Source organism: Theropithecus gelada, chromosome 6 (genome assembly GCF_003255815.1).
Source record: "Theropithecus gelada isolate Dixy chromosome 6, Tgel_1.0, whole genome shotgun sequence".
Classification (NCBI taxonomy): domain Eukaryota; kingdom Metazoa; phylum Chordata; class Mammalia; order Primates; family Cercopithecidae; genus Theropithecus; species Theropithecus gelada.
The window spans coordinates 130,807,085-130,821,156 of record NC_037673.1 but is presented as its reverse complement, the minus strand read 5'-3'; the positions used below and the strand labels follow the sequence as shown (position 1 = coordinate 130,821,156).

At 44.5% G+C, this 14,072-nt stretch overlaps 1 protein-coding gene across 1 annotated transcript in view; it reads left to right on the top strand.

Annotated features, from left to right (window-relative positions):
• Nucleotides 1–7,680, top strand: part of CDKN2AIPNL (CDKN2A interacting protein N-terminal like) — a 10,553-nt gene extending 2,873 nt beyond the window's left edge. Inside the window, exon 3 of the mRNA XM_025388140.1 lies at nucleotides 6,816–7,680. Coding sequence (XP_025243925.1) covers nucleotides 6,816–6,827 — 12 coding nt within the window. The 3' untranslated portion in view covers nucleotides 6,828–7,680. The remainder of the gene's footprint in view (nucleotides 1–6,815) is intronic.
• Nucleotides 7,681–14,072: the final 6,392 nt, after the last annotated feature.

Below are 14,072 nucleotides of genomic sequence, written 5' to 3'. Positions count from 1 at the left end.
TTTTTTTTTTTTTTTTTTTTTTTTTGAGACTGAGTCTGGCTCTGTCGCCCAGGCTGGAGTGCAGTGGCCGGATCTCAGCTTGCTGCAAGCTCCGCCTCCCGGGTTTACGCCATTCTCCTGCCTCAGCCTCCCGAGTAGCTGGGACCACAGGCGCCCGCCACTTCGCCCGGCTAGTTTTTTTGTATTTTTTAGTAGAGACGGGGTTTCACCGTGTTATCCAGGATGGTCTCGATCTCCTGACCTCGTGATCCACCCGTCTCGGCCTCCCAAAGTGCTGGGATTACAGGCTTGAGCCACCGCGCCCGGCCATTTTTTTTTTTTTTTTTGAGACGGAGTCTCGCTCTGTCACCCAGGCTGGAGTGCAGTGGCCGGATCTCAGCTCACTGCAAGCTCCACCTCCCGGGTTCACGCCATTCTCCTGCCTCAGCCTCCCGAGTAGCTGGGACTACAGGCGCCTGCCACCTCGCCGGGCTAAGTTTTTGTATTTTTAGTAGAGACGGGGTTTCACTGTGTTAGCCAGGATGGTCTCGATCTCCTGACCTCGTGATCCGCCCGCCTCGGCCTCCCAAAGTGCTGGGATTACAGGCTTGAGCCACCGCGCCCGGCCTATTTAGTCTTAAGTACTCCCAAACCTAGTATACTTATACCCCAGAGAAGGTACTCAGAAAATACTTACAAAATCGACTGAAGCAATAGAGTAAAAAGCTACTGGTCCCTTTTTAGGTCTGCCCTTAGAAACATAGGTAAGCCCATTCCTCCACATTCAGGTCTTGTCTTGGGAGGTGGGGCACATACAGAGGTCCTCTTCCGTATGGGTGTCAAGGATCTAATCAAATCCTCAGTTGCTCGTGAAGTATTTCAGTCCCAAACAGCACACCCCACTTGATTTTCAGGATGGTTTGTTTTTCTTAAAAAAGTATTCTTTTAGTTTTAATCTGAACCTGGGGAAAAGCTTCAGGTTGGTTTTTGGGATGCTATTATGTTTTTAAAATTGGCTGTTATCTCAATGCAGTACTCCTGACAAAAAATAAATAAATAAGTAAAACCAGCTGTTACAAAGGGGCTACTGTTTTTAGCCAGGGGGCAATGTGAATTGCGAGTTTGTGGCTTTTTGGATCTTCTCATGTAATACTTAAAAACTTATTGGGCAGTCCTTGGGTGTCCTATAGTGAAGTTCTTGGGGCCCAGCCAGGGAGGAGCTAGATAGTTTCTGGCTGCTGGAGTATACCTTATGGGGCAGGGGCAGAGGCAGAGGTAGGCAGGGAGTGAGGTGAGCCTTTATTTTTTTATTTTATTTTATTTTATTTTTTTTTTTGAGACGGAGTCTCGCTCTGTCACCCAGGCTGGACTGCAGTGGCCGGATCTCAGCTCACTGCAAGCTCCGCCTCCCAGGTTCACGCCATTCTCCGGCCTCAGCCTCCCGAGTAGCTGGGACTACAGGCGCCCGCCACCTCGCCCGGCTAGTTTTTTGTATTTCTTAATAGAGACGGGGTTTCACCGTGTTAGTCAGGATGGTCTCGATCTCCTGACCTCGTGATCCGCCCGTCTCGGCCTCCCAAAGTGCTGGGATTACAGGCTTGAGCCACCGCGCCCGGCCTGAGCCTTTATTTTTAATTTTTTTTTTAGACAGAGTCTCACTTTGTCACCCAGACTGGAGTGCAGCAGCACGATCTCGGCTCACTGCAACCTCTGCCTCCAAGGCTCAAGTGATTCTAGCACCTCAGCCTCCTCAGTAGCTGGGATTACAGCCGGGTACTACCACACCCAGCTAATTTTTGTATTTTTAGTAGAGATGGTTTTGCCATGTTTTCCAGGCTGGTCTTGAACTCCTGGCCTCAAGTGATCTGCCCACCCTCCCAAAATGCTAGGATTACAGACATGAGCCACTGCACCTGGCCGAGCCTTTATTTTTTAACTGCTGTGGTAGATTCTTTCCTTTTTGTTTCTAAGAGATTTTCTGATTTTCCTTTTTTTTTTTGAGACGGAGTTTTGCTCTTGTTGCCCAGGCTGGAGTGCAATGGTTCAGCTCACTGCAACCTCTGCCTTGCAAGTTTAAGTGATCCCTTGCCTCAGCCTCCCGAGTGGCTGGGATTACAGGCACCTGCCACCACGCCCGGCTATTTTTTGTATTTTTAGTAGAGATGGGGTTTCACCATGTTGGCCAAGCTGTTCTCCAACTCCTGACTTCAGTTGATCTGCCCACTTCAGCCTCCCAAAGTGTTGGGATTACAGGCGTGAGCCACCATGCCTGGAAAGGTTTTCTGATTTTTTATATCAGTTCTCCATTATACTTCTCTGTCTTATATGTTTTCTGAAAGGTATCTGAACTCCTTCCAGTCATGTTGGGTATTAGAGATCAGAACACCTAATGACATTGGGCTGCAGACCCCAGTAGGAGACTGAGGAGGTTTGGCACGTCCCAAACATTATAGACCAGTGTGAAATATGTGTGTGTGTGTGTGTGTGTGTGTGTTAGGGTCTTTCTGAAACATCCTAAAGGGGTCTTATACTTAAAAAATGTACAGAGCCCCTGCCCTGGGATGTTCATTCTTGACACTGTCATTGCACAGTGTGAGTCTACGGAGAAGAGTCCTCAGGCATGAAATTATCATCTTGAAACCAGTGCTGCCATCTTACTAATCATTAGCAGTTAGCTATGTGGAAGAAACCTATACAGAGGCCATACTTCTATAGCATTTTTATATTATTTTATTTTTGTTTTTTGAGACAAGAGTCTCGCTGTGTCACCCAGGCTGGAGTGCAGTGGCCGGATCTCTGCTCACTGCAAGCTCCGCCTCCCGGGTTTACGCCATTCTCCTGCCTCAGCCTCCCGAGCAGCTGGGACTACAGGCGCCCACCACCACGCCCGGCTAGTTTTTCGTGTTTTTTTTAGTAGAGACAGGGTTTCACCGTGTTAGCCAGGATGGTCTTGATCTCCTGACCTCGTGATCCACCCATCTCGGCCTCCCAAAGTGCTGGGATTACAGGCTTGAGCCACCGCGCCCAGCCAGTCTATAGCATTTTTGAATTGTGTGTTGCAACTTCCTTCAAATAAAACTTATATTTTTCTAAGTAGCCAGGTTTAACTTTAGTCTGTTGATGCCACTGTAAGTGAAATTCAGCTGATTCTGAAAGGTGAGATACTTCGTGGGTGCATAGAGTTTTGCCAGTTTTGTTTTGTGCATAGAGTTTTGCCTGTTGCTCAGGCTGGAGTGCAGTGACTTGCTCACAGCTAACTGCAGCCTTGACCTCCCAGGCTCAAGTGATCCTTGCACCTTAGCCTCCCCAGTAGCTGGGACTACAGGTGTGCGCCACTATGCTTGGTTAATTTTTGTAGAGACCAGGTTTCGCTGTGTTCTCCAGGCTGGTCTCAAATGATCCAACTGCCTCAGCCTCCCAAAGTGCTGGTGCGAGTCACTGTGCCTGTTGAATCTTTAAGACTTATAGATAAGCCCATTCTGAGAACGAGTCATCTGATCTGTGTACCATGACAAATTTGTGTGGTATTGAAGGCTGTCCCCTCTCCATTGAAGGCCACTGGAAAGAGAGCCATGAGGACTTTGCAGCAGTTTTGTCCTTTGCCTGCAGTTTTTGCACACATGCTAGAGGATGCTGATAAACATTAGGCAACATTGCCAGCCCATAGACAAAATACTCCTGATGTCCAGCCATACACCTGAAAACGTCTGTTGTTGTTCTGCCCAGAATTGATCTTTAGCTAAAAAATTAGAGTTTAGTTGAGTTTTAAAGCTAGCTACCAAGTGGGAGTAAATTTCCTGGCATTGTTGGTATCTCAAGACAGACAGTGATGATGATTTGGAGGCACAGGCTCTTTAAGATTTTAAAAATACTTTATGGCTATTCTGCAGCTTTGAGGCAAGTACAGCTCTGCAATCTGTCCAGCTCTTTTTTTAAGTCTGAGAAAAGAAATGAGCATTGGTTTCTGACAGGTGGGATTTGTTGGACAGTTGCAGTATATGATTTTTTTTTTCTTTTGAAAGGGGATTCAAACACACATACGTTGAGTAAACAATCTTGATTATCTAACTGCCATCCTAGGCTCCTGCTAGCAGCCTTTGTGGTTGCTCACCTTACCAATTAATGAGCGATAATTAACAAAGAGCAGCAGCTGACTCAGGAAAGGTGTCATTGCTATGACTGTCAGAGTTGATATTTCCAAGGTAATGTCTTAAGGAGAAAGGAGTGATTGACTAGGAAGCTATCATTACTGACTCAAAGAAGCTGTCAACCTAATTATGTGGTCCGTTTTTTCTGAGAACATTTTTATCCCAAGAGGGAAAATGGCAGTATGAAAAGTGACTATGAAGGTCAGCCGTGGTGGCTCACACCTGTAATCCTAACACTATGGGAGGCCGAGGCAGGCAGATCATGAGGTCAGGAGTTCGAGACCAGTCTGACCAACATGGTGAAACCCCCATCTCTACTAAAAATACAAAATTTAGCTGGGCGTGGTGGTGCGTGCCTGTAATCCCAGCTACTCAAGAGGCTGAGGCAAGAGAATCACTGGAACCTGGGAGGCAAAGGTTGCAGTGAGCGGAGATCGCACCACTGCACTCCAGCCTGGGCAACAGAGCGAGACTTTGTCTCAAAACAAAAAATAATAAACAAAAAGAAAAGTGACTATGAAATTTGAAAGCCCAGGTGCATTGGCTCATGCCTATAATCCCAGCACTTTGGGAGTCTGATGAGGTGGGCAGATCATTTGAGGTTCAGAGTTCAAGATCAGCCTGGCCAACATGACAAAACCCCATCTACTAAAAATACAAAAATTAGCCAGGTGTGGTAGTACATGCCTGTAGTCCCAGTTACTGTGGAAGCTGAGGCAGGAGAATCACTTGAGCCTGGAAGTTGGAGGTTGTAGTGAGCCGAGATTGTACCACTGTACTCTAGCCTGGGTGATGGGGTGAGACAGTTTCAAAAAAAAAAGAAAGAAAAAGAAATTTCAAAGAAAAGTAAGAAAAACAAGTGTGCCTGATTTTGTGCATTTTGTTATCTTGGTAAGCTCTGAGGTACTAGAGCTGCCGCTTCCTTGGTGGAAGCAGCTGTGATTCTAAGATGGTGCAAATGTTGGTATTAAAAAAAAAAAAAAAAATCAACCTGGCCTGGTGGCTCCGCCTGTAATCCCAGCACTTTGGAAAGCCGAGGTGGGAGAATTGCTTGAGCCCAGGAGTTCCAGACCAGCCTGGGCAGGATAGTGAGACTTTTGTCGCAACAAAAAATAAAATAAAAACTATCTGGGCATGGTGGCACATGCCTATGGTCCCAGCTACTCAAGAGGCTGAGGTGGGAGGATCACTTGAGCCTGGGAGGTTGAGGCTGCAGTCAGCCATGATCGTACCACTGCACTCCAGCTTGGGTGACAGAGTGAGACCCTGTCTCAAAGAAAAGTTAAAAAAAAAATCAGCCGTCAGATTAGTTAAATCAGAGGTCTTGTTGTACCCCAAGATAAACGCTCATTGGAGCTACTTGTCTTTTACTCTTTATCCACTAGAAATAGAAGCCAGAAAAGGTGTGTCTCATCCCACAGACCAGTCTTGTCTGGAGCTCATGAGTCAGTAGTGGATCACCTGCAGACACCTGTGGAAAAGACGGTATTCACAGCAGCCCAAACCGGCAGCAGCTGTGTGCTTCCATAGCATTGGTCTGTCCTGTCATTTGAGAGATGACTTAGGGGATTTTTTTCTCTTTGGACTTAAGATGGTTACTTTAGGCATTCCCCTAAATGATGAAAGTCTTCTTATAATTTGCTTTTGCTGAGGAATTTTGTTTTTTTTTCATCTCAAAAAGACTGACTGGGACCGGGCGCAGTGGCTCACGCCTCTAATCCCAGCACTTTGGGAGGCCGATGTGGGTGGATCATGAGGTCATGAGTTCAAGACCAGCCTGGCCAAGATGGTGAAACCCCGTCTCTACTAAAAACTACAAAAATTAGCCAGGTGCAGTGGCAGGCACCTATAATCCCAGCTACTTGGGAGGCTGAGGCAGGAGAATTGCTTAAACCCAGGCAGCAGAGGTTGCAGTGAGCCGAGATCGCGCCACTGCACTCCAGCCTGGGTGACAGAGTGAGACTCCATCTCAAAAAAAAAAAAAAAAAAAAGCACTGACTGGCCTACCTAGGAAACAGGTCATACCTTGAAATCTCTGATTACTAAAAAGACTCTCAGATTGATTCACTTGCACTGCTAAATGTTAAGGAAATTCATTCAAATACAAGGTGACAGCCAAAGTGATTTTTTCACACCCTGCTTAAAAGTTGTCTAAAGCCAAGTTTAAATTTACCAGAGGTGCTAGAGAGTACCCAGAAAGAATAGCTCTGCTTCATTTCACCACTATTTGAAGACATGCTTTTACAGTTTCTAATAGTGTGAAATCCAGAAATATATAACCTTCACATCTAAATATCCTGACTCAATGTGAAATGTTGTGAATTACTACCTGAACTGACTGCTTTTAATTTAGAACAATAAGTGTTTGTGTGACTCTGTTTTTAGAACCTTTGACTGCAAAGCATGCCAGGAAAAGTATTTTAAGCATTTCCATTATCACTTAAATTGTGAACATTTATAGATTGCAAGTGACAAGACAGGAAAATCAAGTTCTGGCTTCCAAATGGATGGTGTGGTCAATGTTTTGCTGAATTTTCTGTATGTTGTAAAATATTAATAATTTCTGAGTATACTTACTGTCTGGATAGTACATAAATATTACATCACTGCTATATTTTAATTTATGAAGATGAATTTGAGTCACTGGACTACGTGGTTATATAACTTTTTCTTTTCTTTTTTTCCCAGCATCAAAGCTAAGCCAGAAGATTTATCACATTTTCATCATCAGCTACAGGATTAGACAGGAGGCTGGGATGAATGTGACATAGACCACAGCAGCTCTCTTAAGACTCCTGGTATTACCAACATAAAGAGGCAGGTGGAATGAGAAGGACTCTGTCTAGATTGGCTTTTTTAACATTCTCATTTTTTCCAGTAGTTACCACTGTAAAAGCATGCATGGATATTTATGTATTTATAAATCATGTACTCTAAGATGAGTTCATCAACATTGTAAAAGCCCTCTTTTCTATTTTCAGGGTTTTTTTTTTGTTTTTTTTCTTACCAACAAGGTCTCTGTCACCCAGGCGGGAGTACAAAGGTGCAGTATTGGCTCATTGCAGCCTTGAACTCCTGGCCTCATATTTTCAGGGTTTTTTGTTTTTCGTTTTGTTTTTTTGAGACAGAGTTTTGCTCTGTCACCTAGGCAGGAGTGCAGTGGCGCGGTATATTTTCAGTTTTTAAATGTCAGAATTTTTGTTTAAAATGCCTTTTTGGGCTGGGCACAGTGGCTCACACATGTAATAATCCCAGCACTTTGGGAGGCCGAGATGAGCGGATCACCTGAGGTTAGGAGTTTGAGACCAGCCTGGCCAACACGGTGAAACCCCGTCTCTACTAAAAATACAAAAAAAATTAGCTGGGCGTGGTGGCAGACATCTGTAATCCCAGCTACTCAGGAGGCTGAGGCAGAAGAATCGCTTGAACCTGGGAGGTGGAGGTTGCAGTGAGCCAAGATCGCACCGTTGCACTCCATCCTTGGTGACAAAAGTGAAACACTCTCAAAAAAATAAAAATGATAAAATAAAATGCCTTTTTGTTGTTGATGTAATGGCAGGTAATGAATTTTATAGTTTAGATTTTTCGACAATGTACCTTTAAGTGCAATTCTCTTTTATGGCCTTTTTCTTCCCCCACCAAGGCAAATCATATCCTTTAATTCCTATTTCCACCTGAAATTTATACCATACCTATACCCAACTACCACACATACTCATCCTTTTTTAAGAAATGAGAATCAAATCATAGACTTGAAGTACCCACCAGCTCATGGAAAGAGGCAGCCTACCAAAAAGCATCTGGCCTTAGTTTAAAACGCATTGACACAGGATTCCAGGGCTTTGTCTGGTCAGCAAGTTGATTTGTAAATTCTGTCTCCCAGTCTGCTTTTCTGGAGGAAGCCTGAGGCTTGGGTCTTCTAGACTTGAGGAACCACCTTGCACACAGCCTCTGAAGAAATGCTTGTTGCAGTCCTGCTTTGCTCTGAAATTTTGCTGTTAATGTTCCTCAACTAAGTGTCTGTTCTGTACCCCCTCTCTGCTCCTCTTTCTTGTTTAGTCCGCTCCATTAAGTAAATAGGTCTAGGCATAAATACTGGGAGAGGGGCTTCATTTGGGAGGCAGTAGTGTAAGTTTATCACAGGAGGGGTCACTCAACAGTGGCAGGCGCTGTGCTTGGTACTAGCGATAGTGGCAAATAAGACGTTGGACCCTGCAGTCCGGGCATGGTGGCTCACGCCTGTAATCCTAGCACTTTGGGAGGCAAGGTGGTCAGATCACAAGGTCAGGAGTTTGAGACCAGCCCAGCCAACATGGTGAAACTCCACCTCTACTAAAAATACAAAAATTAGCTGGGTGTGGTGGTGTGTGCCTGTAGTCCCAGCTACCCAGGAAGCTGGGGCAGGAGACTCGCTGGAACCCAGGAGGCAGAGGCTGCAGTGAGCCAAGATTACACCACTGCACTCCAACCTGGGCAGCAGAGCAAGACTCCATCTTAAAAAAAAAAAAAAAAAAAAGCATTTTCTTAGTCTGAGTAGGATGCTATGAAAAAAAGAGAAGAAAATGCATTTCCATTGGTTTCTCATGAATTCCATTTCTTTATATGATATGATGCCCTGAAAAAATAATAATAGCCTTTCAGGAATGCATGCACTACATAAAGCAAGTTTAAATTGTGGAATGATTTCCCTTCCATTGCTTTTATTTATTTTTGTTTTTTCAGAGCCGGGGTCTATCACTCTGTCACCCAGGCTGGAGTGCAGTGGTGCAATCATAGCTCACTGCAGCCTCAGACTACTAGCCTCAAGTGATTGTCTTGCCTCAGCCTCCCAAAGTGCTAAGAATACAGGCAGGAGCTACTAAACCTGGCCTCCTTTAGTTTGTTTTTGAAGACTTCTCTAGTTAATCAAAATCAAGTTTTGTTTCAATTTTCTAATAGGTTTTCTCTCATTGTTTCCTCACTTAAACTGCTTTTCTTCTCGTGTTTTACAATTTCTGTGGCTGTCTCACATATAAAATTAACCAGTATTTTAGAATTTCATCCTTTATTTCTGGAATAGAAAATGGCAAAGAAATCTAAATGTTTGCATTTCAGCAATAGTCATATAGGTAAAATGGCCCACTGTCAGCCTTGAAACAGTACCTCATATCACATAGAAGTTCATATACAGTGTCTTGCTGAAGACTTGGGGTAAAGATAGAGTGAGATCATAGGAAGGGACAAGTAATAAATAGGAGGAGAACTTTTTTTTTTTTTTTTAATCCAAACTACGCCTAGAAAACTGCTTTCTGAAACATTCCTTAGTTTGTGGCTCACCTGATAATCTACCTTATCAGGAGGTAAGGATTCTCTCTGAACTCAGGATCCATTTGGATCAGTGGCCTACCTATGGGCAATGAGAGGAATCATATTAACTGTCACTGTCCATCCTCTGATGCTTTGTAGTCTGTAGTAAAATACGTACTGTCCCATCTAAAATACGAGAATTGTGTTACCCTAAATGTCAGATAAGTTGGTGTTTCTCAGCTCTCCAGCTCTAAAGAATCCCTGCTGGGTATCCCTTTATATCTGGAAGGAGACTGTCAGCTTCTGGTATCTAAGACCTGTGTGCCCTAAAACATCTAGTTATGGCTGTCATTCTTAACTAGTTTAGGGATAACTTTCTGTAGGAGTAAGAGTAAACACAGATCTTCAGAGGCAAGCATTTTAGAACTTATTGAAGACTTTTGGTCATATGGAAACTTCATTCAACAAAGAGTGCACCCTTAAAAAAAATCTCTACTGTCATTGGGTATGTGTATCTGTGTGTGTGTGTGTGTATATACATACATACATATACATATAGATATAAAATGAAAAGCCAGGCAAGATTGTTTCTTCTCCAAAGTTCACTTTGTCTGTTCTTTTTTTTTTTCTAAGTTAGAGACAAGATCTTGGTATGTTGCCCAGGCTAGAGTACAATGGCTGTTCACAGGTGCAGTCACAGTGCACTACAGCCTTGACCTTCTGGCCTCAAGCCATCTTCCCACCTCAGCCTCCAGAGTGGCTGGGATTACAGATGCATGCTGCGCATAGCTCACTCTGCCTTTTCTAAAGTTAGGACTCCTGGGGCTAGGTGGTGGTGGTGTTGGTTACTCTTCTGATTTTGGTTTGGAAGGTTTTCACAATGACTGCAGTAGGGTCAGAGTCCTCTGCATGTGCTCAAATCAGTGATGGATGTGGGCCTGAAGCCCTGCTCATCTACACACACTAGACCAAATGAGGAGATAGGGTAAAAAGACTATCATCTGAACAGATTGCTTGGAAATCAAAGAACAGAAAATAAAAATTGAGGCTGGGTGCAGAGGCTCCATGCCTATAATCCCAGCACTTTGGGAGGTGGGAAAATCGCTTGAATCCAGGAGTTCAAGACCAGCCTAGGTAACATAGTAAGACCCCATCTCTACAAAACAATTTGAAAAAATAGGCATGGTGGTGCACACCTGTATGTAGTTCCAGCTACTTGGGAGGCTGAGGTGGGAGGATTGCTTGAGGCCAGGAGGTTGAGGTTGCAGTGAGCCATGATAGAGCTGCTGTACTCCAGCCTGGCCAATGAGTGAGACCTTGTCTCAGAAAAGAAAGATGGAGAGAGGATGAGTGACATTGACACTATTTAGCCCCTATTCTTACCTACACTAGAGCTAGAGCTTTTTTCCTTGATGTTGTGTCAGACAGGGATGCCTCTTTAGAATATAAACCAGTGGTCCTAACCCAAGTCCTTTCTTTCCCAGCCTTATAGACTAATGAACCAATGAACCCAAAGTATCCTTGAATGTAGCCCCCTCCAGCCTCATTTGCCTTGGAGAATGTTGCTGTTAGGGGTCTGAGGCAGGTCTTGGTCCTCACTCCTCACCTAATATGACAGAGAGACAATGAACAGTAAAGAGGTCAACTTTGAGCTGTGTGGACCTAGTGACTAAAGTTCTTGCTTTGCTATGAAAGTTGGCACCAAAATCTCATGCTTCTAGGGCTGCATTTTCCATTCCCTCTGACACTTTCATAGTAAGAATGTTGAATTGTCCCTAGTAGGTGTGAGCTGGTAGATAGTCCTTCAAATTGAGTGTACTTTACCTCAGTGTAGGCATTTGCAAAGTGGGGATGATTCTTACTTCAAACTTTATTGGAGGATTCAGTGGAAAAATGAATGTCTATTAGTACCTGGCACTTAGTAGGCTCTCACTGCTTCATTCCTGCCCTGGTTTCCCTCTAAGCCCAAGGAGGAAAGATAGGAAAGCTTTTCAACTAACTTAGATTTACACAAAACAGGTGCCCACAATCATCCCATTCAACCAGGGTCCATCCCTGCAAAGGGCTGCAAAAGTGGACCTTTTCGGTTTAATTTGTGGCGCAGAGCCCAACAGGCAATCTGGCACCCATTAGATGCTAGGTAAATGTCAGATACTAGGTGCATTGTCACCCCTGTACCGCTGGATCTAGGAGGTCTGGAGCTTGTGCAGCCTGTGGGTATGTGCCTTTCATTGTGAGCATGGCCTTTGCTCCAGCACAGGAGGCTTATCCTAGAGTTTGTTTGTTTTTGTTTTTGTTTTCTTGAGATGGAGTTTTGCTCTTGGTGCCCAGGCTGGAGTTCAGTGGTGCGATCTTGGCTCACTGCAACCTCTGCCTCCTGGCTTCAAGCGATTCTCCTTCCTCAGCCTCCTGAGTAGCTGGGATTACAGGTGCCCGCCACCACACCCAGCTAATTTTTTTGTATTTTTAGTAGAGATGGGGTTTCATCATGTTGGCCAGGCTGGTCTCAAACTCCTAACCTCAGGTAATCCACCAGCCTTACCCTCCCAAAGTGCAGGGATTACAGGCATGAGCCACCATGCCCAGCCTGTCCTGGAGTTTTGTCCTATAAACTGACTAGATTCCTTATCACTCTGGCTGTGAATTTTGGGCCCCAGCTCACTACAGAACCCAATTCCCCTTAAATCAGCTATTTTCAACATCTCAGGTGGTAAGACTATGACTCAGATTCCTTCTTTTTGTATTCACCAAATTATCTTTTATGATGATTTTCTACTTTTTCAACAAAAAACAGAACTGCTATTTAAGCCGGGAGTGGTGGCCCATGCCTGTAATCCTAGCTACTCAGGAGGCTGAGGCACAAGGATTGCTTGAGCCCAGCAGTTTTGAGTCCAGCCTGGTCAACATACGAGACCCTGTCTCTAAATAAATAAATAAAATTAGCTGAGGTGGCACGTGCCTGTAGTCCCAACTACTCAGGAGGCTGATGTTGGAACTGCTTGAGCCCAAGGGTTCCAGGCTGTAGTGAGCTGTGATCATGTGACTGCATTCCAGACTGGACAAGGAAGTGAGACCCACTTAAAATGTGCCCAGAAGCTCAGAGCTTGGACCCTAGAGGTCCCCTGTTACTCTACAGGACTCCTGCTGACAGCCTATGCATGCTTGGCCAGAAGCTGTCTGGAAACTAGTTCTCAATCTTTGGCATTAATAAAATTTCAGTCTTTGGTACTTGTATTGTTATTCTTAGAGCCTAATCCCTGACTTGGTTTTGAGAGGAAGCCATAGTGATTGTAGTCTCAAGCTGCCCTGTGCAAAAGAAGACCAAGCCCCAGTCAAAGAATTAATGTAGCAAGACCCTGTCTCTATCAAAACAAACAAACAAACAAACAAAAACTGTCTAAGCACTAAGACAGGAACTTTTTCCTACAGATTAGTTTATCAAACTCGCCACCCCTAAGCCCTGGTATTGCCTTGGCTGGCTTGCAGAAGGTTCTTTGTCTTTATTCTAAAGGCAACTTTCCAGCTGATGTTCCAGCGTTTCCACCTCAAACCACAACCTTATGGCCCATACAGGAATACTCCTACGACCAAAGATCTCTGCTACACAGCAAGGTTACCAGTTTAGCTTTTCTTTGGAGTGCTATTTCTCATCTGTAGCTGAAACTAATAACACGGGCTGAAGTCTCTGGACTTCACCCTGTTGTCTGCCCAGTATGGTCATTAGGCCAAGCAAAAGCATTTTTTTCTATAGGAAGGGGAAAATATCCCTCAGATTTAAAATGAGGTTAACAGCTAAGCAACTTCCTGTTGTTTTCTTTGTACTAACATCAACACAAAAACATAAAATTTCCAATTCAGTCTTATACAATGACTTTATATAGGGGCCAGCCAAAGAACTTCAACCCTTTCTGTTTGATATTCTCCTGTTCAGGAGTGCTGCTAGTCCAGCACTCCTGTACTGGTTTGTTATGGTATTGGCAAAAGATCTTGTTTGTAAAGGGTTAAAGGAAGAGGGCAATATATCCCTTGGGCTTCAGAAATAAAGCAGTAAAACCAACCCTTTGCTCTTTATTTGAGATGGAGTCTCGCTCTGTCACCCAGGCTGGAATGCAATGGCGCAATCTCAGCTCACTGCAACCTCCGCCTCCAGGGTTCAAGCAATTCTCCTGCCTCAGCCTCCTGAGTAGCTGGGATTACAGGCGCCCTCCACCACCCCTGGCTAATTTTTAATTTTAGTAGGGACGGGGTTTCGCCACATTGACCAGGCTGGTCTCTAATTCCTGACCGCAGGTGATCCACCTGCCTCAGTCTCCCAAAGTGCTGGGATTACAGGCGTGAGCCGCCACGGCACCCAGTCCCCTTTGCTCTTAGGGGGATTTGCCTCAAGTGCTTTTATGTTTGCATTTTGGCAGTCTTAAAGACACAGTAGAGAACAACTCCTGCATTCCAGAAGAATGACTAAATTGTTCAGGTTGATGGAACCCGAGGGGAACTTTTCAGAGGGGGATCTTTTCAGAGACAGGCTTCAATTCCCTTTACAGGAGTTCCCAGCCCAGTGGCACTTTATGAATCTGTCTTCCAAATAAGACTTCAGAGGAGCCAACCTCCCCTAAAAGACTACAGAAGTATCATACTTGTAACCAAGACTGTTACTATTAT